Below are 26,715 nucleotides of genomic sequence, written 5' to 3' on the forward strand. Positions count from 1 at the left end.
TGGCTTTCACATTTTATTAATATTGACATGGGTACATACATAAATGGGAAAATTATGGGTAGATTGTGACAGAGAACATAAACGCAGCTGTGTGAATGGCAGATTGAACACACACCTCATACAGTGTCTTATAAAAACACCTTCAGATGACAGGAAAAGGTTTTGGTTTTGTCTGTTGTGACTCACAGATGCATGTCATGATAGAAAAAACCCTGAAACAGAGAAATTTATGGGATCAAATTTGTGTCAAAATAGTCTCAACTGTACATGAAATCTATAAATGGCTCAAGACAGTTTATTTTCTTTAAATCATCACTTCAAAGTTTGACAGAAAATCTTTTGTTTGATGTGAAACCTGACCGGCTTGTTTAAGTAAGTGCTCATAAGAATGTTCTCTGTCTTAAACATAAAGATCCTCGTATTGTTTGATAAAAAGAATTTGGTATCGGATGGCATGATCAAATTCAGAAATGTTGCCCATTTAAAGTGCTTAACAACATATACAGTGTTATAAATAATCTAAACAATAAATTAAACCAAAGATAAATAAACAAATAAATGTAAAAACTCATTCAAACAAGCAACAAAAACTAAATAATGAGATTTTGAACTTAATATCACAATTATACGAGCCATTGCACATCGTCACGTGTTATATATATATATGTATATGTATATAGTGTTGTTTCTTATTCTCAGAGTAGCTAAAGAGCAGACGACTTTGATTCAGAGAGACTCCTTGGTTTGAGCTTCGCAGCTTCAGATCAACAATCCTTCGACTCACAACATAAAATGAACTTAAGATCTCTTTAAGTCAAGAGTTCAGTTTTTCAGGGCGGAGAGGTCGCTGCCGAAACCTTCTCCGAGTCTTAGCTCAAGTGCTAAAATCAGTGGTGTATCTATACAGCAGGCTGGTAATCCTCGGGTTACAGGTGGAAGGTGAACACATGAGAGCTCTCGAGGCAGACCAGTGAGTGTGTTTTTTTTTGTTTTTTTTTGGCTGTGCTGAGGTCAGGTGCAGGGGTCGTGCCGGGCACTAGGGAGGCAGCAGCGGAGGTTTGAAGGTGCAGGCTCCGGTGCACTGACGAGGGGTGAGCATCTTGCAGGAGAAATGGTGAAGGGCGTCATGAGCTTCTGGGGAGGAACGAGTCCATCAGTGAGAACATGCAGACACACACAAACACTATCACTGATTATTGTTTCATGTACAGGTGTATGTTGTTTTTAATGTTAAAGGATGGGTTCACATTTTATTAAGTCTGTCTTAAAACAATACTCACATGCTCATATGTACACTGAAACAGGTTTTTGGTCATTGTAAAGGCCCTGACACATAAAGCTGACAGCCGGCTGTTGGTGAGCGCTCTAGTTTTGGTGGTGTGTCCTGCACCGTTTGCCCTTGTGGCTTTTTTTCCCAGCTGATTCAGGATGTTGAATCAGCATTAAAGATGGCAGAGCCCATGCATGAATGAAATCAACCTGATTGGCGGTTCAGCTCAGGGCACGAGAAGATAAACGTAAGTGAGGAAGCAACCAACGACTAAAGTCAAGAGAGCGTGAGATCAAAACAAACTTGTTATACGAGATAAGATTATTTTTTTCGCCAATTAGCTCTTTAGCAGAAGCAGTTCGTAAGTGTTTGTGTTTGCGTTTGCTAGCGCATGATAAATATCCTTTGTTCTTTTAACACCAGGTTGTGTTGTTAATATGCTAACTGGCTAACTAGCATCATGAATCCCTCCTGTCAGTCGTCCGGTTTCCCTTTCAAATGTCGACTAGAAACGACCGCCGCCTGTTGGTATGGAGAGTTATTTCCTCTCACACAGGAGCAGACGCATATGTGCTAGTTGGCCACAGGCTGTAGTCTTTGCAGTGTGTTCAGGTGCAGCTTTTTGCCTGATACACAGTTGACATGAGGCGACACATCTGTTAGCCTTCATTGCCATTTTTCTTTGTTGTCACCTTGGTGTTAATAGCTCCTCCATGTCCATACAGGTCATACAGAAATCTGTTACTGACATAATTTGTGATCCACAGTCCTTGTTCTGTGTAAGAATGACTTCTGAAGTCTAGCCGAAGCTAACTGAGAGGCTTCAGTAGTCTGAGTTACACAAATGAAGTTGGTATCCTCCACTTGATATTTTTTTAGTACTAAATTTGCCCTTTGTGATTTCATCCAAATGTAGTTTACATTTCAAATGAAGGATCAGAAAATTGGTAAAGGAAAATGAGAATCAGGAGTTTGTTCATCACAGATAAACAGCTGGTGATGCTAATCAGGGACGTAGCACCAAATTCTAGGCCCTACGCCTTAGCAGTCTCTGTGGGCCCCCTGCCCTTCCTCTCTTGATTCATGTCTCTCTCATGCACCTTTTAATTTTTTTCACAAAGTCAGTTTCCTCTCTATCTTTTTCCTTTAATTTCGTTCTGGGAACCTCGATGTTCCCAGTCTTGAGGACAGACTCTGGTGCTGCAGCAGCGCACACAGTCACTCAGCTCCTGCTGCGTTTAGAGACAAATCCTAGTGCAGGGGCGGAGTAAACCATTTTCCACCTTGAAAGGGTAAGAGGGAAGTTAGAGAGCTTCCACTTTTGTTTTTATATAAAGTTCAGTCTTTCAACCAAGTTATTCAGCCAATTTTAATTCAATTATGGCATTAATTGCAAACAAACCCGAGCCTTTCATTCCAGGCTTTTCAAGGGCCCTCCTCCCATCGGGGCCCTGGGTAATCAGTCCCACTCTTCACCCCACCATGACACCACTGGCACTTACTCTCCAGTTGGATGCTGTTAAACCATAACAGACGAAGAAGGTGCAATGAGATGATGTCATTAAGAAAGCGACAGTCAGACCAATAGAGAAGGATGTGGAGAGGGTGATGGAGATATGGCATTTATGTTTTTTAACATGAATAAATGAAAGAGGAAGGTTTTAGTCTCCTCATTGCTCCACACAGATCTGACATTTTGTCTGCTCCTATTTTAGTCTCTTCAGTGGACAATAAGTTACATATTCCACACAGGTCATGATTTATTTTCTGTTGCACTTAGTTACATCTTGCTTTTATTGAGTGTAAAACACTTTTACAATAGATCTATTTCGGTGCTTTAATGTCAGCAGCCGTCTTTTGAAATAAAGGCTTTTTAACTTAATTCAAATGCATCTGTTCTTGCTCCATGAATAAGTGCCTGAAGTTCATTATTTCTTCCTCCCATGCACTGACCCTGTTCTTCAAGATAACCTGCATTTTTTCTTGAGTATCACATGACAAAGACAGTCCTCAAGTGCACTACTATCTCGTTCTTCGAAGATCTATTTCTACTTTTAAAGAGCAATGTATTTTTTATGCACACAAACACACCTATAGACAGTGTTTTGTTTCCTTGCTGAGCCCCACAGTGGGTTAGCATAGGTGTAAATTTCGAGGAGGACACAGGGGACGCATCCTCCTCCATATTTAGAACATTTGCATTTGCTGCCCTCCAATAAAAACATGAAAATAGCAGAGGACTTTTACTTTGATAAAATTGAAGACATTTACACCATAAACTGATGCACAAAAGGTGCAAAGTGTCGCGTAAAAAAGCAGGAAATTGAATGTGTGATGCTCAAAATTTTCTTGCAGAGGTGCTGAAATGAAACCTACACCTTTGTCAGTTAGTGACTAAAAGAAATAGGACATTGTGCACTAAAAGGACTGTGAATTTGGAGGACACACACTTCATTTGATAAATTCAGATTGCTGAAGCCTCAATAATGTTTTGCACAGAACAATAATCGTGGATTTTCCATCACTTACAGTGAAACTGCTTTCAGAAAGCATCTCTCTACAGCCAGAATGGACAGGAAGAACAATTAAAGCGACCAGCAGGACGTTTGATGCACATATTGGTCCGTGAGTGTTGTTTTAAAACAGCCTTGAGAAAATGCAAACCTATTCTTCAATGGTGTCTTACTGTAAATACTGATCACACTGATCACAGGAGATGACTAATTAAAAAAAAAGTAGCACTTGCATATTTATGCTTGTAGGCACAAAATGACATGTATTCATGTTCCTCTTTTGGGCCAGATAAATTTACCTTTTAGCTTCTGCTGTATTGCATAACGAGCCTTTCTCTCTTGGTCCAACTCGCTGCACAAAGTGTCTATCCAAAAATAAAAAATTGGTCAAAAAAAGGAATAAAAAGGAGTAAAAAAAAAAAAAAAAGAAGAAGATGTGAGCTGCTGCGTAGCATCTGAAGCAGAGGAGTGTAATGTATGCCGTTTGCCCCTATGGTATTTAGAGTGACCCCTCTGTGTACTTGAACCCTGTATTTAAACTACTGTAACATTAAACCAATCCTTTAACGGGTGGCATTAGTTGCTGTCTACTGCATGTAACCGATACAGCACTACATAATGGTCTGTCCATTCAATTTTCCAGAGCATGATTTAGGAGAAAATAACCTTTGCAAACAAAACAACGTGGTTTCAGTTTCACCTTCTGATATCTAATGATTTACTCAACTGCAGGAGGGAAAAATATGGAGTTTACAGGAAAAAGGCTGGACACAAATCACCAATATTTCAATATGCAAGTGTCACTTTTCCTTTCTTTTTAGTTCAGAGGCTCGTTGGTTCAGATTGATTGATATGGCCTATGTTACTTAAACGCTCTTTTGTGTGTGGCTCAAATATTTTTCCTATAAACTTAAAGAGCATTGATCTACATCCGCTTTACAGTCATAATCTATGGAGGCACAAAGTACAGAGAGAGAGAGACAAACCTCGAACAATCTGCAGCTGCTGGACCATTTCCTCTCTGTAGGACAGCTCACGCTTCATTTGATCCTGAAAATTATCTGAAGAGTACCGAAGGCCACATCAGATGGAAACTCTCTGACATTGTGGGGATACATTTAAAGACACATTCCTGGATGCAAAGGACACAACAACACAACTGGCTCTCCTCCTGACATCTAGGCTGCGAGCACAGACCCAAACACAACACATCTCTCTGTGACTTCCACTCACTTTGTGTCCTACCTTTCAAATGCTGAAATTCTCTCTCCAACTTTTTCCTCAACTCCACTTGCTCCACAAGCTGCTTCTGTAATTCCTCTGCAAAGCCAAAAGCCAAAATATGTGTCAACTTATTTTCATCTGCTGCAAGGAAATATCATTATTCACCCTCAAACACTGAAACACACCCTCGTCTGACTCCTGAATCATGAGCAGGGATGTGGTGCAGCACAAAGCGAAGAGCCACCAGTAACACAAATATCTGCTAAAACATATAAAAATCCTTCCCGTCCTCATCTACCTCACATCAATTTGATTCCACTTACTATGATATATTTTGAATTTCTGCACATAAAGATTTATGTCAGCCCAGTAAACCGACTTCAGGTGCGTTTACATCCTTGATAACAACCATTTCACCGCTTTCCTCTCGCTCGCTGCCACAGTAATTGCCATGCATTGCCTGGAGGTTGAGACGATAATAATGGAGTCCCAGGGTTTTTCCAAGCGTTGTAAAATAATTAGCTGCCGTGCCTCGGGGTTATGGCTCTGTTCGTTAAAATATTAATAGCCTCTAAACGATTTCCTCTTACAATAATAAGTCAAAACTCCCACATCTCGTGATTAAGTGGTTAACAACTATGGAAACACTTTAGGCCTACAAAATGTAAATTCGCATTCGGATTTTGGCACGTCATCTTTAGCAGGCCGTGGGCATTTGGCTGCATTAAAATAAGATTGAATTTAATGTTTAATATTAATAAAATACACGTTTTTTTAAATGTTTGATAAACAGCGTAAGAAGGGTCGAGTTTAATTTGAGTTTATAAATTCAGAACCTAAATAGCATTTAATTGGCAATATTTGATTTAATTTTAATTCTTACATTTAGAAATAACAAATAAAAAGCTGCCTTAATTAAATGTGGTGACCATGCTGCGTCTGGCTGCTGCATAAATATATATTTGCAGGCTGGCACATTAAAAATCAAACAAGGAATAATTGCTGATGATAATTAATATCACCTGCTACACCCTTTCTTTCCCTTTTATTTCCTTTTGATCCCGAAATCAGCCTCTTACCTTTCGCCATGTTCTCCAGATCCCTTTCATGCACGCTGATATCGATGCGTAAAGCTCCATCGGCTGCACAAAAACAATAAAACACACAATTTAACCCACAGTAAATCATCTATATGGCACATATATTGCAAAAGGCTTCAGTGGGATTTAATCAAAGCAGCTAAAAAAGATAAAACAGGTGGATTTTGAATTTTACTATTAAAAATATAGAGAAAATAATTAAAAACCTTGTCTGTCCTTCTGCTCCTGGTACGTTGCGTTGCGTTGGCTCTGTATTTCAGACACGTGGTGAACACCTAAACATGAACGAGCCACAAACATTTTAAATTAAATTATACACACAAAACGACCCCCATTTGCATCAATAACCCAAAAACCATAAATTGCCTGAATAATTACCGTTGGATCTGCGGGGGCTGCTCGAGTGTTTGGATCCAAACGATGTCGGAGGCTCGCTCAGGAGCACGTGTCCGTCCTTTTCATGAGCGTACACCTGTAAAACCAAGCGCACAATCGCGTTTCATAACGCACAGCAATTACATGTCATTTGCTGCAGTTCTTCACATAATTGAGGCCCTTTTTTTCCTTCTTCAGAAACACAGCAGCCCTGTAATTTGTTTGTGAAGATGTTGCTTTCAAAAACAGTAATTTGGTGGTGAAATAATATCTTATAATTGCCACACTGATTTATTATAATGGGAATAAATCAAAATTAAATCAGGATAAATTAGGGGTTTGATTACATTGATGGTAAAAGGAGATATATTAGTAGGCTACAAATTAATGCTGCTCTTTGTAGATTTTTTAAAGCCAATTTCACTAATTCTAGAGGGAAACATCGGCCTTGCTGCTTTGCTCAACGACACTTCAGCACATTTTCCCCGAACACTAGGTCACCGTCAACATTTACTCCTATGAATATTTAGAGAATATGCCCGTCTACATCTGGATTCTTTTTTATTCCAGGCCAATTGATCTTGATTACATTTTTATAGGCCTCGTCTCTTCTATAAACTCTTTTCATATTCTCCACAACTGCGACAATTCCACTTCCCCCACGGGGATCATTAAAGTTTCATTTAATCTAATCTTACTTCATGAAGAGGAGAGCCATTACGCATCCGTCTGTCCTCATCTGATGACCCAGTGTGCACGGTGTCCTCCGGTGACGCTGCTGCTGCTGCTGCTGCTGCTGCTGCTGCGGGGCTGGAGGCATCAGGCTGCTCTTGTCTCTCCTCAGCAGCCGAGGAGACCTGGTCCGGCACTGGGGAGCCGTGGTGGTCTCCTCCCGGTGAGATCTGAATCGGCTCCTCCTCGTCTTGTCCCCGGTTGGACTCCACATCCACGTCCGGGTCATCGTCGTCGTCGTCCACCACGCTGTCCCTGTCCGGTGATATCGACCTATAACTGGAGCTCTCGCTGATAAAATCCGGGGACAGGTAGCCAGGGCGCACGCCGTAGCTGTCCCGGTTGCCGTAGAGTTTGGCGATGGTCTCCGCGTCTTTGACGACGGGTCTGAAGGCTGAGATGTAGCTGATTTTCCTCTGAGGGGTCTCGTCCCCGGACTTGTCCTCGTCGTTCCTGGTGGAGGAGGACTGGGAGCTGGAGCAGCGCTCTCCGCCGTCCTGCTGGTGGTGAGGGTGGTGGTTGGTGTCTTTGGGTGTGTTTGCGCCCCGGTCGCTTTGGTCCGATAAGTCGAGCTCTGCCTGCCGGACGCCTGGCAGCTCTGGAAGAGGTTTTGGTGGAGACCCCGGGTAGGGTGGCATTGGTAGGCCGCCAGCTGTAGGCCAGAACATGGGGAAAGCAGGGTAGAGGGCGTCCTTTGCGCCAGGCCAAAACACACCCGAGACATTGGTTTTGTTCGCGTCAGGCACACCATCGCTCTTTTTCTGACACAGCCCATAGCTGGGGAAGCCGTAGGGGTGGTGGGGGAACAGAGGTGGGGGGATTTTCTGGAGCATGCCAAAGTTCTTGCTGGGCACTGGGATGACTGGGTAGGTCCGTGCGCCGCTCGCCAAACTCAGGTTATTATTTCCCTGATCCTCATCGCACCGTAAAGTTTTTTGAGGGATCTCAGGGGAGCTGGTTTGGGCCAAAGAGGACGAGGCCTGTGATTTCATCGACGAGGACATCCCTGACCCGTTCATGGGCAGAGTCCTCTTTCTGCTCCCCCCGTTGAACATGGCCTTTACATCCTCCCACGCGTGGTGAATGTCCTCAGACTGTTTTTTATCCGTCAGTTTCAGGTGGCGTCTCCACGAGTTGAAGTTGGCCGCGTCCGGCTGCAGATACTTGGACTCTGCGGTGCGGTGAGAGTGGAAAATGAATTTATTCGGGGAGAAATACATGTTACAAAAGCTGCACTTGATGCACTTGGCTCTGGAGCTGTTGTATCTGGCGGGGATGAAGCTGCCTCTGGAGCCCCAGGCGCATTCATGAGACACGTCAAATGCGAAATTTTCCGGGAGCTTTGGGGGGCTGTGCGCTCCCAGGAAGGACTTGCAGAGCCTCTCGGCCTCCCGTTTGGTGATCATGCCGCAGCGCCTGGAGGAGATGGGCATGGCCCCGGCGCGCCGCAGGAGCTCCAGCTGGACGGGGGTGCACTGCACACAGGTGATGCCCAAAGCGACCCGACGGTTGTGTATCTCGTTGTAGCTGTAGTTTTTCAGCAGGGTGTTAGAAATCTGCGCCAGGCACAGTCTCTCCTTACCGTCTATGACCAGACATACGATGGGCACCCCGTACAAGGAGGTCTCACTCACTTGGTTTGGTTTGAGGGAGCTGGGGCCGGAGAAGCTCGGTGCGTCCTGCTTTAAGCTGGGGGAAGAGCTGGCGTCTCGTCCCGCGTCTCGAAGCTGTCCGGGCATCGACTCCATCCCTGGAAGCCTGTCAGGCAGAGAGGAAACAGGAGTGAGCCCCGGGGGAATGTTTGACAGGATGCACAATCATCTTAAAATTATTCAGCAAGTGACAAAAACTTATTAAAACGGCACTAAAAAAAAAAGAAAAATGTAAACGTGTCAAAGAAATGAAAACAAAAATGTGGTTTCCAAATTAAAAAATTTAGAAATATAAACGATGTGAGGAAATTATCATGTTTTTATCCACAATATCTGACAAATAGAGATGATAACACAACATTTATCATTACTATAATAAAGATTATTACTATAATAAAGTAGCTGTGGCAGCAGTAGGCCTGTAAGTGCTGATATTTATGGGACATTAATAATAATAATAATAATAATAATAATAATAATATAGGCTACATAACGTATTTTAAAAAATTACCAAATATAACTAACATGAGGCTTTTGCAGGAGGTTATATTAAAAAGTGAAATCAATCAGACGTCTTGTGAATCATTTCTCGTATGGCTTTATTTATTCCTCCGTGTATTCGGCCTCCTCTCTCGGGTTATCCGGGTTCCTGCGCGGCAGAGGTGGCTCTGCTGCTCCTCTTATCTCCAAAATCGGCTCAGATACTTATGGGGCAACTACTTAAGGGTCACATAAGATCCTTATACGCGGATAAGGACAGAAGGAAAATGCAGCCTGAGCTGCGCCAATGCGCTTAGCAGAGAGGAAAAGAACAACTATAAGCTGCTTTCCTGGTAATTACACAGATCCACGAGCGCGTCTTCGCATTGTTAATAAAAGACTAGCCCTATATATAATTAAAGCTTCTGCGCAGATTAGCCTCAGCCAGTTGCTCGAAATTAGGTTGAGGCAGGCCTATCTCACGTTCACCTGCGCATACTTACTTTTTACATCTCGTCAACACGGAGGCCGCGTAAAGACATGAGAACAGCCCGCAGCGGCTTTAATGGATCTTTATAAGTATTTAGGGTGATTTATTAAACACAATTAGACGAGTTTAAATAAGAAAATGCAAAAAAAAAAAAAAAAAAAAAAAAAAAAATACAGCAAAATTATCATCAATTCTGTCTAAATTATAATTAATAACAAAAACAGCAACATACCTTTCTCTCCTTAAAAGACGACTCACTCCAACAGGGTTTGGGATGAAAAATAAAATATAATTAATATGAATAAAGTGATATAAATGCAGGCCCGGTGAGTCCAGAGAATGATGATGCCACAGACAAAACGGTCTGACAGCAGGAACTCTGAGTCGGAGTCTTTATTTCAGTTTATCTGAGTGCAGCAGCAGACAGGACCTCCATCCCGCTGGATCCCGGGGAGGTGAATGGCGTGTAGACAGGAAGCACATGGCACCTCTCTCTGTCTCCCTCCCTCCCTCTCTCTGTGTCACACACACTCCCACACACACACACACACATACACACTCTCTCTATCCTGTCGTGCTGATGTGTAATAGCTCTCCCTCCTTCTCTCTTTCCCTCAAAGACGTGCTGAGCAGCTACACACCACTTTTGATAATTCACAATTTTGCAGCTCTGACGCACAAACATGATCGGAAACAGAGAGCTGTCACGCCCCATTAGGCCCCTGCTGACCCCAGAATGGGGAATCATTTTTGCCTTAACACTCATGCATGAATATATTTGTCATAAGGTATACATAGGGCCTACATATAATTAAGATAAATGCGACATAGATTTTTGGAAATATCTGCACAAAGACGCGAAAGCAGAGTAAAACTGTGACAGTGGGCCACCTCATAGACCCTTTAAAGGACCCTTAACCCCACACTGGACTTGGCTGATCACGCACGGTGTGTTTTTAAGCATCAGATCAGCTGTGATCATTTCATATCCCGCATTATTTCCACCGCAGCAGGAGCGAGCTGACAAACACGAGGCAGCGCCGAGTGGCACTTTGCAGGGCAGCAAGACTGACAAAAGGCCCGGGCTCATTTATCAAGTTACACCACCATCTGTTAGGCTTCCACACCGGCCACGGAAATCAATCTGAGGCCTGAGCGATAAAAGAAGAGTGTGGAAGGAAGAAATGAAAGACGGGGAAAATAAATAAAGGACTTTTTTGCGTGCGTTAAATCATTTGGAGGCGTTTTAAAATGTTTTGGGTTCAAATTCTGTGCGATGAAAATGGAGTGAATCTGGGATGAACTGAGGATGATGACGACAATGATGATGATGCCCCAGGCCAAACACACACACACACACACACACACACACACACACACACACATATACACACACACAAAGTTCCTATGCAGTCCTATGTCAGTGATGTAAATGGTGGCAGTGAAGCCGATTGGCTGTCCTCGAAGACCCTAATTTATTATTAAAAACCGGATCAATGCTGATCGCTTAACCAAGCTAATGTCCCCTCTGTCCCCTACAGAGAGACGTGTCAATACCTGCAGCAGGTGGACAGGCAGACAGGCAGACAGACAGGCAGACAGACAGACAGACAGACAGACAGTGTTTGACCACTGAGTGGAGAGAGGAAATGGCAAAAGCAGTCATGAATTTTGTTTTTCTGACATCATGTATGAATGGAAAAAGAGCCACGCCTTCAAAATTACAGGACCCCACCCTTCTCCTGGGTGTTTATTTTATACACTCTGTGGTGTTTGTACCTGAAGCTTTCCCCTCCAGTGGCTTGGTTTTATTTTAAAGGTGCATGAAGTCTTTATCAGGTCTTTATCAGCCTAAATATTCCATGGAATAAACCCTACAGTAAATCTCCTCCTCCATCCTGTGACTAGAAATAGATTGATAAATCAGCAGGCTGATATTAGTATTGCAGATATGTTGATGTCAGTGTATCTGCAAGCTGATAAGAAGTGCCAAATACATCTAAGACAACTGACAGGTTAATTTTTCGACTGTTAAATAGCCCACTAAATACACATGTTGGTCACAATTCTTATGAACAAAATAAACCATTTTTAAGGGATCCGTATCAACAATGTTTGTTCATGTTAATGGTGTTTGAAAAGTTAAGTTACGTATCTATTAACTCTCAAATACTGGTATCAAGTTTAAAAATCCAGTATTGGTAGGATTATACACAGTGGTGTAGTGGTGGTTGATGAGGTTGATGGGAAGGTTACTGAGGAGGAAGTGGGTATATTCTCTTGTATATTCCAACGGCTTTTGGCTGACAGGTGGGTTTACTGTATGCAGCCAGATTAAGAGGATATCCTCCACCACACTGCTGGTTATACATGTTTATTCACATGAGCAGTTTTATTATCTATAACAATGTTACATTCTTTGTTACATCTAGTTCTTCAGGTACACTGTCAGCACAAAGTTTAAAGTAATAACATCACACAAACGCAGCAGTCAAATCACCAGCCTTCTATTGTGTGACTTCATTCTTGTGTTCAAGGTGTGCTCTGATAGGACGATATTCACTCTGAGGTAAGCATTAGAGGATTAAGGGACGTCCACGCCAATAACTCTAACTATAAGAATATATTGTTTTACAAAATAGATTTTACGCAAGTGGATGGTGGAGTCCACACCACAACTTTAATGACAACGGCAGTGGCAAACAATATCACATTCAAAGGAATATGATGAACGATAGAGACACTGACAGCAAATCAAAATCCATGCTGACACAGCTGGAGCATGCAGTGTTTGCCTGGTGCCACTTTTCACAGATTTGTTACCGTTCATCATTGTGGGTGCTCAAATAATAATTTTTTTTAACCTTTATTTTAGGATTTTCAACATAAAACAAACGCTCAGTGCTTCAATTCAACAACTCAGTCACAAATATCTTCACAGGTAGAAAAACAAACAAGTCTTAGGACTTCACTTGATCGCTTCCACAGCGATAGAGGGTCTACTGCTAGACCAATATTGCGGACAAATATTTGAATCTTATTCTTATTAGAAAACCTTAACCTTTCATCAGCACTCCTATCCACATGCTGTATGTTGGTGCAAGGTCTGACTTCCACATAAGTAGAATAAGTTTCCTTACCACAACTACACCAAATAAAATGACCTGAGGATGATCACGCTATTGTTCTTAATGTGGACGACCCTTAAGGGTTGTATCCCGTATTTGTCACCAAGTCTTATAAAAAATAAAACCCAGCAATGAATCTAAGCTTTTGTCTGAATATGAGTCTCACACACACACAAACACACACACACACTCTGTCCTGTGGCCAGAAATACTCCTGTATTAATTCACTGGTGACAATAGTCCTTCAGTTTATGTAACATCTACTAAAACAATATAGTGGCAAACTGTTTAAGGAAATTATTCATCCTCTTAAAACTACTAAAGCTCTACATTTGTGACCTGTTTTTAAGACGTACAGTACACCTTCAATAGGAACCGACAGACAGGGTGTTCAAAAGAGACGGACTGAAGCACTGTTAGTTTTGGTCTTTTCATGGGGTTTGTTGACAATAACAAAAATATAGAATAACATCAGCAGATATTTTTCATAAAATAAAGTAGGCTATGCATTAAGTGTATTTGACATGGGGGGGGGGGGGGGGGGGGGGCAGTGAGCAAAATCTCACCATGGGCCCCAGAAAGTCTCAAACTGGCCCTGTCTTTCAAACTCATAGAGCTGGTATCAAAGGTGAGGGTTTACTTTCAATTTTGGACACGCACACACACACACACACACACACACACACACACACACATGTAACAGGGGAATAGGGGCTCCACTGACAGAAAATTTTGTGCATCAAACACTTAATTCCACTAATCTAGTGAATTTTATGCACAAATTTTTGCTTTTTTGTATTAATTTTGCTTTAATTTAGTCAAAGTGATACTTTCATGTATTTAATGGGAGATGTTATAAAATTTGAGGGGGACGTGCCCCCTGCGTCCACCCTGAAATCTACACCTATGGGTGGTGTGCATTGGTTTCACATAATCCGCAGAATAATTTAAGGTTATGCTGCTAATGTCTACTGAGTCACTGTAAATACATGAATAAATACATATTGTGGGAGGTGTCAAGGACGGCAGCGGAGAGAAACCAAACAAATGGCAAACAGGTGCGTTTGTGGACAGTTTATCATGAATGAAGTGACACTGCAGCAAATAAACACTTCATACACTTGGACTGATGTGTGTGTGTGTGTGTGTGTGTGTGTGTGTGTGTGTGTGTGTGTATTAATCTGGTGTATGAAGTTTGTATGAAGCATCATGAGCCTGTGTGCAGCCTGAGCTCGCCAGTTTTACCTCCCTGCAATATTGATGCTGAACCTGATCCTAAGCGCATCCTCTCCTCTTTCACCATCAAGAGGCTTCCCCCGCAGCCCCCGCCAATAATTACAATTTTATACTGTAATTATTCCTCTCTTTTTAATTATTTAGACCGCCGACTTGAATGCAGCCATTGTCGCTGCTTATTCCGGGGGAAACGTGAGCTGACGTGGCTGGATCAGCAGCGAGGAGTTTTTAATTAGACATTTCAGCGGTAATTTTAGGCGAGCTCTTTATTATTACTGTTGGATACAAATTACCCGGGCCTCATTGATATGCGCTCAATTGTTTAAACAAACCTTTAACCTGAAACATTAATGCGCTTCAGGTTCAAGTCATTAAGAGTCCCAACTCACCAGGTGAACCCGAACCTGATGGATTATTTAACACGGTGCTGATGCCACTGGATTTTCCTTTTTGGGAAATAACGTTTAATAAGCATTTGGTTGGTAAATGGTAAAGTGTAGCGTCACTCATTTTGCCACAAAGACTGGAGACTGTGGACACATCTGCATAATGTAAAGAGGCACATTTTATTTTAAAACCCTTGAATTCAATTTAAAAAACATCACAGGGAAGTTCTCATGTACTTCAGGAATTAATTTTCATTTTAAATTTTAATTTTGGGACGTTTCGCAAAAATAAACTTGCCTTGCTTGAATATTCCACATTTTCTTTTTACTGTATTTTAATTGTAAAAGTCAGTTATGTAGTTAAATGTAGATGTGGTGCTTCATAACTTCTTTTCCTTTTTACTTTATACAGTGGCAGATCTTCCTATATATGACATAGGCACCCCCCACCCCATAAATAAATAAATAAATAAATAGAAAATTAAAAAATTGACATTAAAAAAGTAACACATGATGGAACGATGTGTATGATGAAAAAATGAGAAAATATAAAAAGCTAAAGCCATTTTGGGCTAAAAAAAACAAAGGGGGAGCTTGCCTAGGGCACTGAATATGCTGGGTCCAGCACTGCCTTTAAATGTTGATTTATTCATTGACTGACTGCCTTCTCAGCAGCACAAAATCATATCCAAACCTGTTATTTAATCGACTATCACATAACTAACTGTATTATTACCCAATGCAAACATGTAGAAAATATAGCTATGGACTTAAGTTAAAATATAAAAGTCCACTTCAGGAAACACAGCTGTATCCATGTAGGCCTAAAAGAGGGGGCTTTAATACCACCTCTAAGTGTAAAACAACCAACAGGAGTGTTTCAATGCCATGGATCACTGGTTTGAGTCAAAGCTCTGCGTTAGATTGCAGCTGAAGATCATATTTTCCTGCAGGAGCCGTTTCATCCCGTTAAAGGTTTATTTCCCAAACACTTGCATTTTGTCACATGATGTAAAAAGATAAATCAAGCGCGCCTCAATCAGGACAGGTTTAATAACAGCAGCAATTGAGGCCAAATGTTTTATAATTAACAGTTGTATCAGCACCCTATAAAACCATGACCCCTATAAATCCCATTTTAGAGACCAATCAATCCTCCTCTTGGACTAAAGGGCCTATTGATCCCTCGCTGCTAAACGCTTTCTCCGTATCCTTTTTTGTTTCCAGTGAAAAGAGCATTTCGATTGCACTTTTTATTGGAGGAAAGATTCCGCCGAGAGGAAAGCGATGGCTCGAAAATTAAACGGTGACATTTTAATTACAGGACATTGATAAAGGGATCTGGGTAATGGCTGTGTACAGGGCGGCCACTCATTGTCCCGCCTGATGTGCTAATCAAGTCGGACTGCTCGGGAAAAAAAGGTCATCGGCCGATACAAAGCGGAGACGCAGCTCGGTGGGAATTTGGGAATATGAAGGTCCCGGATTGGCAGAAATGAAGACGCATCTCCAAACAAAGCGCGGTCAATATCCCGGAGAGAGGCCCGCCAGATGAGATCATGGAGCGGCCAAATTTTCATTGCAGACATATTATCAGTATAGGTCACATGAAGCGTCGCCATAGATCATCTGATGCCACAATTTACATGCTACAGAAATCATTTGTGGCGAGCAGAGCTGTCACAACACGGACCGATCATCATCATCATCATCATCATCACTGATCCCAGCAGGCTGCAGGTTGGTTCAATCAGAGGAGTTATCATGTCAGCGTTATCAAGTGATGCAAAGTCACGACTTAACATTATGAGCTGAATGAGAGGCTTAATCAATGTTTTAGTGAGGAGTTTCTGCACCACGCCCCTACCCAGCTACACCCACAGACACTAATTAAGGTGTGAACTGTGGTGTAATTGAGCTGTTTGTGGACTGAATCCTTGAACTGGGCTGAACCCGTCTGATACATTACTACATGAATATTAATTTATGTTTTTTTGTGTGGCCAGAAAGACCAACACATTCTCACTCCGACCTCGTCATATTGACGTTTGGTCATGGACCTTCCACATCCGGATGAAAGGTACCCTAGGTGCGTTGTTTTTTGACGCTCTGGGACACCTTGTCAAGTTCTGCCGGCCTTCTTTCAAAATACACGTTTTCACAGGAAATTTCACATTTACATACAGTCTCTTTCAAAATAAACACACTACATCGGCACAACACAGCGAAATGGCTTTTTTTTGCCACCCAACAACAAACACACAGGTTTAGGAAAACAGGTTTTGGCTTATAATCTTACAGGATGCGAGCACTGCTGTCCCAGGTGAAAGTCGAGCTAGGTCTCACTCTGAAGTCGTCAAAATCTGGCGCTTGGGCAGTGATTTGCAGCGTCAAAAACCAACGGAAAAAAAAGGCATCCTTTAAGGTCGGCATGATATGCAGCCGGTTGCCGTTATAGTTAAATGGCGCCCGACAGAGTCAGGGGGAAACGCAAGAACAAAAGTTAAGGCGCCGAAAGTCTGAGAAGGGCTGGCAGGAGGGGTGGTGGATTTGCCTGGTTCCAGACCATAGACCCCGCCCACTCAACTGAGTAGGCTTGCATCTCTGGTCTGGCATACTGCAATGAATTTGCGATTTATTTCGTCCAAACGATGGAAGGACCAATGAATGCTGGGGGTGGGGGCAGGGCTAGCGATTAGCCAATCAGCTCCACGCTGATGTCAAGCTGTCCGCTGGTGGGTAACTGGTGAGGATAGCAACAATGGCGACTGCTACAGATCCTACAGACCACATTAACGATGCTATCGAGGTATTTCGCCACTACTCGCATTAATGGAGGACCAAATTAAGGAATCTGCTAAACTGGATTTAACGGCGATGCAGCTGGGCGTGCACGACGACAGAGACATTTTAAACGGGCAATGCTCGCTTGTTTTCGGCACCCCCGAGGCATGGATACTAATGACGTCAGATTCTGGGTGAGTCGTTGATCTCTATTGATTGGTTAGGGAAAAATCAAATTCCCTCCCCCTTGTAAATCACCTTCAATAAAGGCAATGTCAGACTGAAGGTTCTGGGAGCTTCAGTCTGACACTCAGGCTAGTGGTGGATGGGTAAAACAAACACTGACTTTCACCCGAAAGAGTGGTACTCATGTTGGATTCTAAAGCCAAACTCTGTTCTTTTTTCCTAAACCTAACCACGTGTGTTTGTTAAAGGGAAAAAAAAGAAAAGTCAATTTGGAGTGTTAATTTTGTCTTAATTTTGAAGGAGACTGTATGTAAATGGTAAATTCCCTGTAAAAACGGAAGTGTATCTTGAAAGAAGAGAACTTGACACGGTGTCCCAGAACATCAACAACTAACGCACCCAGGGTACCTTGTACCTTAATTTCTTCGTGCAACAAATGCACGTGGTTAGGTTTAGAAAAAAACATCATGGTTTGACTCAACATTCATATGAGAAGCGAACACCAACATCCTGGGTGAAAGTCTGGTGTTTGTTGGACCCATCCACCACCTCTCCCACCTGCCCCATAGGGACTCTCCAGCTCCTTAAGTTACGTTGTTTTCTGGCGGTGAGTCTAACTGATGCTGCCCGGCAGCGTATCATACTGCTATGAGAGAATGCCTTTATTAATCGCTGTTTGATGCGACCAGGTGGCGGTATTTGACGATTTCAGAATGAGAATGGGTTGCCCCCGTCTGCGCAACCCAACCTCACCCGTCTATGCAACCCAACCGTACCTGTCTGCGCTCACCTGTTTTCTCTGAAAACTTAATGTGTGCTCACCTTTTTCTGATCCAGACGTTCAGGTGGTTCTTCCTGTGAGCTGAATTATCCGCAGGGGTCTCATCCTCTCCAAAACAAATAGACCTGGTGATTTAAAGCGGTAAGAACACTGAATAAAGCAGTTTCACATAAATAAAATCAGTCTAAAAACATGGTGGCAACCAAGCAGCAACCTCAGAGGCTGATAAGTGACACCAAAGTGGAAGTGCCAAAAACTGCAGTTCCTTGAATGGCCACTTGAGGCTGGCTCCAAAACAGTGAATCTCCATATACCTCCATGTTAAAATGTCCAACTTTACAGCAGAAATAAACATGTTCACAACTTGGTACAAAATGGTTTTGGTCTCTATAGCTAATTTCAACATTTATGACAACTGTACAGGGGGTGAATTTTTTCACAACTCACCCATTGACATTTTATCAGGACCCAAAACATTTAAGGGTGGGCTGCTTTGAGTGAGAGGCCGTCTGATGATAGTGTCCTTGGCTTCTCAGTCCAACACATTCTCACTCTGACCTCGTCACATATCAGTGTTTGATCATGAACTTTCCACATTCCAGACATGACGTTAAAGGTACCCTGGGTGTGTTGGTTGTTGACGTTCTGGGACGCCATGTCAAGTTCTGCCTGTTACATGCATTGTCTTCTTTTAAAATACACTCAGTCAAATCCACCCCTTGCTCCTCCACAGCTCAAACCTCTCGCTCAAACCTGGTCACTTCTGGCTCCAAATATCCAAGATGGCGACGACCGAAATTCAGGTCAAGGCTTCAAAAAGGGAGTCCACAAACCAGTGGGTGAAGTAATGGTAGCTACTCTGATTATTTATACAGCCTGTGGGTGCAACATGGCAATGTCCATGAATGAGGACCCTCCACCTGCCTGATATAAATGGCTCATTTTAAGGTAACAAAAAATTCTTACATTATATTCCATTTCTGCTAATATATCCTAAAATATCTGAATTAAAGTGCAAAAAGAAACAGATTTGTAGGAAACCTCAATGGCTTTTACAGAAGGTTACACCAAACAAATGCAGAAAACATTCAGTTTTTTAAGCTATTCATGTTAGTAGCAGTTGAATAGAAACAAATAAACAACCCTGTTCATTTAAAAATGAGCACACCTGGCTAGCTGTGGAAAGTGAGACTTATGGATTGATACAAAAATGTTCCCACTTCAACAGACCATCATGAGGAGCTTTGCAGTGCTGTCGAAACTTCTAAAGAGCCTCTCGTTGGCGGCATGCGGCAGCCTTTAGGTCGATACTGTAGGACAACTCTCTTATTGATGCGGCAGCAGGTGTCCAAGGTTGTTTTTTTTAAAGGATACAACAGTAAATGTGAGTAGCAAAATGATTTCCTACCTGACTGGAGTCTTTTCTGGGAATGTTTGTGGCACAAGGTTGACACGGTATAGAGGCAGTTCTCCTCCCAATGGAGATTCATGTCATTTAAAAAAAAAAAAAAAAAAATTTAATACAAGGACGAGTATCATTCTGGCTCATAGTGGGTATTTATTGTATTACTGCCATCAGTGTCCCTCAGAAGAATAATCAGTGCTTACATTGCACCATAAAAGGGATCAAATGGCAGGTAAAGTTCATGTCACAGCAGAAGGATCAGTGAACCTCAATCATGAAATCATTTCACTTAACATGGCTTTCATTTAAAGATCAAATAAAGCAGGGAAGGAATTTCTGTATAATCATATAATATCACAATATAGAAGAGCTTTGAAATCACAGTTTGTCCTTCTGCTTTCCGAGTCCCCTTTGAAAAAGTTGATAATACAGACAATACAACACAGCACAGACTAACTACATGCTCCCGAGGTGTGTGTCAGGGTCCTGAGACGCCTTCACGCCTCTGTTACACACGCAGCATAATTATAATTATTAGATCAGGCTGCCTGTCAATACATGTTGTCGCATTCAGGAGGAAACCTGTTCAAATAACATCGTTCAAGGTCTCTGACTGAAGGCAACATATGACCAACGGTAGGTAACACAATACAGCTGTGAAGGCCACGAGTCTGTATGGAAGCCCGGGGAGGACAAGCGTAAATACGAAAATGCAAGAAATAATTTAGGGATCTTGGCATTGGCTTGTTTTCTTGAGATCATTTCATTCCATGCTAAAGAAAAGCTGAAATTATTTGCCTCCAAATGCAGTAATTAAAATGAAGACCTCTCTGACCCTGTGTAAATTAATCATTGGCCGTGTCTCTTTTGAAAAGGTGAAGATATCACAAGGAAGCCAGAAATGTATTCAACTAATGTTTCACACCTGAATAATATATAAACTGTTGTTTACCAAACCTTGACATACCTGACATGTTATTTTACTTAGCGGCTGTTTAAGAAGATACAAAGTCAAAAAAAAAAAGCAGCTGCTTACATTAATAACCGAGAATAAGGTGGATGTTAATTAAAGGTTGACTAAGATTAATTATGAAATGCAAATTGTAATTGAACTTTGGAGATAGCAAGGTGCTCACAGGTTTAGGTCACTCTACAGCAAGATGTGTAAATGTCAAAATATTAATAAAGCTACCATCATTTTTTAAGTCGTGTGAAGAGGTGGCTGCCGTGCAGGTGTCCAAGGTCTTGTTTTCATTTTAAGAAAACCCTGCACTCAGTTGCCAGTTTATTAGGTACACCTTGAGTACCTCATATAGTCTTATACTACAGTCCTGCAGTTAATCATGAGGGTTATAATTTGTAGTTTATATTTATAGTTTTTGTTAGAATTGTTTCAGAGAGGTTTGATTTTACTTAATGGGTGGTTTAGAAGTTGCAGTTTGTGGTGCTGGTATTTCTCATCTACCCACTTTTAATTTTAAATTGATGTTTCTAGAGCTGTCTCGACACCATCTTTACCAAATGTATATGTCAGAGCTATAATGTGTGAATATAAGTTAATTTAAACATCATACAAAATTAATTTCCATTTTATACATGTTATTCTATAAAACTTAGATATTGTATAAAAATGTAAAAGGACTAAAATGCATGTATGTTACATTTCGATGATGACGCTCCCTTTAATTTAGTCATTTACATCATGTGCAGTTTAGTTAAACAGAGAGCTGCATTAGGCAGGGAGTACATAGTTTTTCTACTGTGTGACTGAGTGTAATTTCAACTTTTCAGCAAACATTTTAAACTATATTACATCTCCTGTCATTTCCGTCAGACTTAAGTTACCATGCCTACAGCTCATTAATGGCTTTCTGAAATTTAGAGGTTAACGCGACAACATCAAACAAGGATGATTATTTTGAAATGCTTTACACAGGGTTTCTACAGCTTAAGGCAAGTTAGATTTATATATTCTTTTAATGGCGCTCAATACAATTTAAGACCAATTTTCCAATAACCAGAACTGAAGAAAAAAATAAATACACCGACATCAATTATGTAAGGTAGGAAACAATTTCACTCAAATGTATATTGTAAGATGAAACATGACTTTTAGTCTCTTGTCAAAGATAAGGGGTCGAACAGAACTGGGAAATACCCAGGAGTTTTCTTAATGATTTTGAGTATCTTACTCTGCATGTGAGATTCCACTGGCTTGAGTGTGAAAAACTTTTGCATAAAATATACTGAGCCTGTCGGGCAGGTAATGACTTCACCATGCTAGCTTGCTAGCAGACAGTTGTTCTCTACTCTGAGCATCCCAGCTGAAAACAAAATAGGAGTGTTGTTGATCGCACCGTGCTGATTTGTGTGACATTTATGCCAGTAAAGTATTTGGTAAATTATTTAAAGAAAATAAATGTTACCAATTGTTTTGAGATCTTACAATGCAACATCAGGAAGAAAAACATTAAAACCCCACTTTCCGTGTTATAGTATTTCTTAAAAGACTTTTGAAAAATTGGTTTCAGACATTTTAATACCCATTAAGACTTCAATGCCTTTTAAGACTTTAAAGGAACCTGCTTAGAATTAGCACGTAGCATGGAGTTGCGATGTAGCTCGGAATACAGTATTTCTAACATTTCCTGAATAATGTATAATAAATCATGAGAGCACAACAAACGCTAGTATCCAATATGGCCATAATGTTTAACCACTCTGAAAAAGTTCAACAAAAACTGAACCTAAAGGTAGGATTAATTAGACTGCTGCTGTATTAGACTGCATGCGTTTGAACTTGGTGTAACTAATTAACTGAAGAGTGATGAAATGATCGTTTTTCAGTTGCAGTCCGATTTCAAAAAGATCTCGAAGAGGCTGCACCTCTCTTAAAAAACACAAAACATCAAGGTGAAAATGGACCAAGTTGCCAAAAACAAACAAAGCAAAACTGCAGTGACTAAAAACTGAGATAATACCCTCAAACTCATGAAAATTAAACATAAAAACATAAAAAAAAATCAAATAATTAATATCTAGACTGAGAGAGCATTGAAATTTTTAAATGTTTAATGTTAGGTGAACAAACAAAACTCCCAAACTTACCCAAGTGATTCTGTTTAAATACTTTTTATTTATTTTATTTGTGCATTATGGTTGGAATATGTGCCAACACTGATAGTTACAGAAAAGGCCATAATCAGCCAGTAATATCGCAGCACTAATATTTTTTCTGCTGAGTCCCATCACTGACTTAATGCTTTGTGGATCTGGCAAAAACAGGAAAAATGACAGGGCAAGAGTCACAAGCTGAAAAGTAAAAAACATAATAAATATTTCCACTGATACCTCAGATTGGTTTTTAAACATCACAGTCAATGAGCACATTGTGGAGCTTACAGAGCATCTGCTCAGAAATGTGAATTGCTTTTCTCTTTTTGGTTTTATTTGAGTTGCAAGAATATATTTAACATTTGCAGAGTGTTCATTAGTAACCAGTGGCCACTACACACTCTTCTTATTTCACACATAGTTTTACCAGACTGCAAAGTATTTATAGCTTCAGTTACATTTAAGGCCAACTCAATATAGTGGATGTGTTAATACTACAGTAGAATTTGACAGTTAGATTAATATAATTAACAATATATGTGGTATAATGTAAAGTAGATATTCTATTCAATGCACAACAGTTGGAAACTTCATGTTGACGTATTTCATTAACAATTTAAAATTTTGAGTTTCACCAAGTTTCAAAGTGGCATTCCTTTTTTTTTTTTTATGAAAATGAATGGCATCTTGCACAGAAGTCCCCCTGAAGTTAAGGTAAGAGTATATTAATGTACATCAAAGTAAAAAGGCTTAGCCTCATTTTTAGGTTTCTGAGGCAAAAATAATGGCACTAATGAATCGTGACACATAGAGCCTCCGCTGGTTGTGCAGTTCACAAACAATTTGTCTGTAATGACCCTTAACAACTGAAACACAGAATAAAGGACATTTGTAGTATGAGTTTATTAACAGTGATGAACTGTTTAATGTTTATAATGAGCAGTGTGTAGGATTTAGATGCATCTAGTGTTGAGGAGTGAAAATTGCAACCAGCTGAAACTTCTCCCGTGTGCAACACATGAACTCCCAGTTAGGATTCCTTCAGTGTTCATTGTTCAGGTTTTTACCAAGAGCCAAATTATCCACAAAGGGCTCGTCCTCTTCAAAACAAATGGACCAGTTTTGAAATTGGTTAATCTGCGCTCGATGTTTTTCTCTGATACTGTAACTTAAGATCCATTCAGGAGGTTTTTACTGGGAGCTGAATTATATGCAGAGGTCTCTTCCTCTCAAAAACAAACAGACCCAATGATTTTAACTGGTAAAAACATTGAATAAAGCAGCTCCATGTTAAAAAAAATCGGTATATTTCTGATGCTGTTTGGCTCCTCATGAAGGGGCTGCTATCTATGGTGGGTGACACAAAAATGTGAATGGCCCTGTTCTACAGCCAGTGTTTGGTTTGTCCATTCTGGGCTACTGTAAAAACATGGTGACGCAACATGGCAGACTCCATGGAGGAGGACCTGCTCCCTATGCAGATATAAATGGCTCATTCTAAGGTAATGAAAACATGATTCTTATTCAATTATACACTAAAGAAAACATACTTATTATATTAGATTCCATTTCTGCCAATATATTCACCTAAATCCCACACACTGGTACCTTAATGTAGGCTGGGATCACATATAAAATTCAATTTTTTCATAATGAGCTCTGAGCACAACCAGCAGAGGTTGCAACTAAAGGTTTCCCTCCAACCGTTAAACTACCCCAACCAATCATTTGACAATAAATAGTGGTTACCACCGCACTGAGGTGCTGTGTCCAAACTCCATCCTACAGACTGTATTGATATCATGCACTATGTAACTTTCTATTTTGCAGGTAGTAGTCAAAATGTTTTGTACTAATTGTAGAAATTATGTACAGATGTACATTTATTAGACTGTAGTCTGAACACTCCTGCCAATGTAATATTGTGAATCTTCAACAGAAAGCAAGACATTTGTCCAAAGAGTAAATGTTCATTTTTCACCTTGAAAACTGTGCTACACTTTTGGCTTTTACCCAAACTTTCAATTGCATCTTGTGATCGTCCAAGTTCTGGACAGCCCAGTTGCTAGAAGAAAATGTTGGCATTGTACGTTTCTGCAAACCACAAGAATGTTACATTTGCAAGTTTCATACATATCATATCAATGTTTCTAAAGTGTTGTATTGTATAAGCTGACTGTGTCCTCGGGCAATAGAAGAAATGGCGGATGGGTGTCACCTGTGAAAGACACCTGCCAAACTGCAGACAACTGTTCAAAACCAACAAACAACAGATCTGTTGTTTTTTAGCAACCCTTCATGATGTTTCCACCAGTGTTTTCGGCATTGTGGCTGATTCCTCAATCATATGATTCTCCAATCATAACCAAGTGATTTTTGTGCCTAAACCTAACCATGACTTTGCCACAGCATTGTTGAGAAAGGTGAAGTTTCAACATATCCATAACAAAATAATGCACAAATTTAACGTACCCATGGTTTGCAGAAAAAGCCTCGAGTTGACCTTGAGTTAGGCCCCGATCACACAGAAAGCATTTTGCAGGTTGGAAACACGAGGTGTGCTGCACTGCCGCACTTTATTTATTTTATTTAGAAGACAGTGATCAGTATGTAGTGCCTAAAATGTTGAGGCAGAGGGAACTGTCTGTAGCTCTGGTTGAGGGTGAGAGGCTGTCAGTTAAAAGTTTGTCGGGCACAGGGAAACGAAGTTCTGTGCGGGTGCGCAAGACCCTTAAAAAGAGGGTGGATGACAGGGAGTACCACCAGTTGGTCCAGGAGCTTCTCCTCATTGCTGGCTGTTTGCAGGCATATTTTAGGATGACTCGGGGGCAGTTTGACATCCTGCTGTCTATCGTGGGGCCATATAGCTCTGGGTATCCAGCAACTGCTGCGACCAGTTTCTCCTCCAATGTTTACCAACTGTAAACTTGTAGTCTCGCGTGACCAGCTTCCCTTACTTCGGAATGGGAGTCTGGGGACATTCATCTTTCGTTTTGTAACAGAAATGGGCGGGGATATCCAGACCACATGACGGCGTTGCCATAGGTACGGCACGCTGTAAATCCTTAATTTCTCCAATCTTGTGGACGTTGCAGCTCTGCAATATAGCTGAACCAAATAAGTCATATCCATTTTAATCTCTTCTTGCAATGCACTGAACACTTCCTTTTCTGTTGTACTACGGACAACAATTTGGGGAACAGCAATTCCAGTGTAGGCGGGTGTAAGGCAAAGCTAATCAGCCGTTGGTCGAGGAAGTACGGAAGTACACGGATTTGGATCCAATCACATCACTGCTGCTGGTAGCCAGCGCTAGTTCTATTACAACTTTCCTATGGGAAATGTCCACAGACGACAGAGTCAGCCAGCGTGCTGACGTCATCGGTGTCTGTGTAAGAGGCTAGTAAACTTGTTGTCGTGACCACCACAGATGGCCTGCCTCTCAAATCATCCAATTGGACACAGGGAAAAAAGATGATGAAAGAGAGATGACGTGGGGCGTGCTTCCGCTTTGAGTTGAATTTTTTTTTCAATTTTTTTGCAAAAAGGCCCCTCCAGCTGCTAAAAAGCTTTCTGTGTGATCAGGGCCCAAAGCTTTTTTTTTTTTGAATTGCGAAATTGGATTTATTGTTTTCAAGATGTTTCTCGAGCTGTCACACCACAATCTTCCAATAGTTTTCTAACATTGCAATGTGGGTCAACAGTGACCATCAAGATCACCAAAAAATCAGGCAAATTTATTATCCATATTTGCATCTTTCAGTATGCTAATTTTTTCATGCATACATACATGCAGCACATACAGGAATCAGTATGTAGTATGGAGCTGGGACACAGCTTTGGATTCCCTACACATACA

At 41.1% G+C, this 26,715-nt stretch overlaps 1 protein-coding gene across 6 annotated transcripts; it reads right to left on the reverse strand.

Annotated features, from left to right (window-relative positions):
- On the reverse strand, nt 1–11,441 carry LOC117254610 (SKI family transcriptional corepressor 1 homolog-B). Of its 6 annotated transcripts, none has more exons than XM_078174159.1 (9): nt 10,069–11,441; nt 7,181–8,972; nt 6,486–6,579; nt 6,314–6,382; nt 6,087–6,149; nt 5,029–5,103; nt 4,770–4,844; nt 4,083–4,148; nt 1–1,131 (listed from the first exon to the last, which is right to left on the reverse strand). In XM_078174159.1, the coding sequence occupies exons 2-9, from the start codon at nt 8,960–8,962 to the stop codon at nt 1,037–1,039; spliced, it is 2,319 nt and encodes a 772-aa protein (XP_078030285.1). In that variant the 5' UTR covers nt 8,963–8,972; nt 10,069–11,441; the 3' UTR covers nt 1–1,036. The 6 variants fall into 6 exon arrangements, with proteins under 6 accessions (XP_078030285.1, XP_033478898.1, XP_078030287.1 ...); XM_033623007.2 differs by having other exon boundaries at nt 1–1,134; XM_078174161.1 differs by lacking the exon at nt 4,083–4,148 and having other exon boundaries at nt 10,069–11,440.
- Nucleotides 11,442–26,715: the final 15,274 nt, after the last annotated feature.

This window comes from Epinephelus lanceolatus, chromosome 2, assembly GCF_041903045.1.
Source record: "Epinephelus lanceolatus isolate andai-2023 chromosome 2, ASM4190304v1, whole genome shotgun sequence".
Classification (NCBI taxonomy): domain Eukaryota; kingdom Metazoa; phylum Chordata; class Actinopteri; order Perciformes; family Serranidae; genus Epinephelus; species Epinephelus lanceolatus.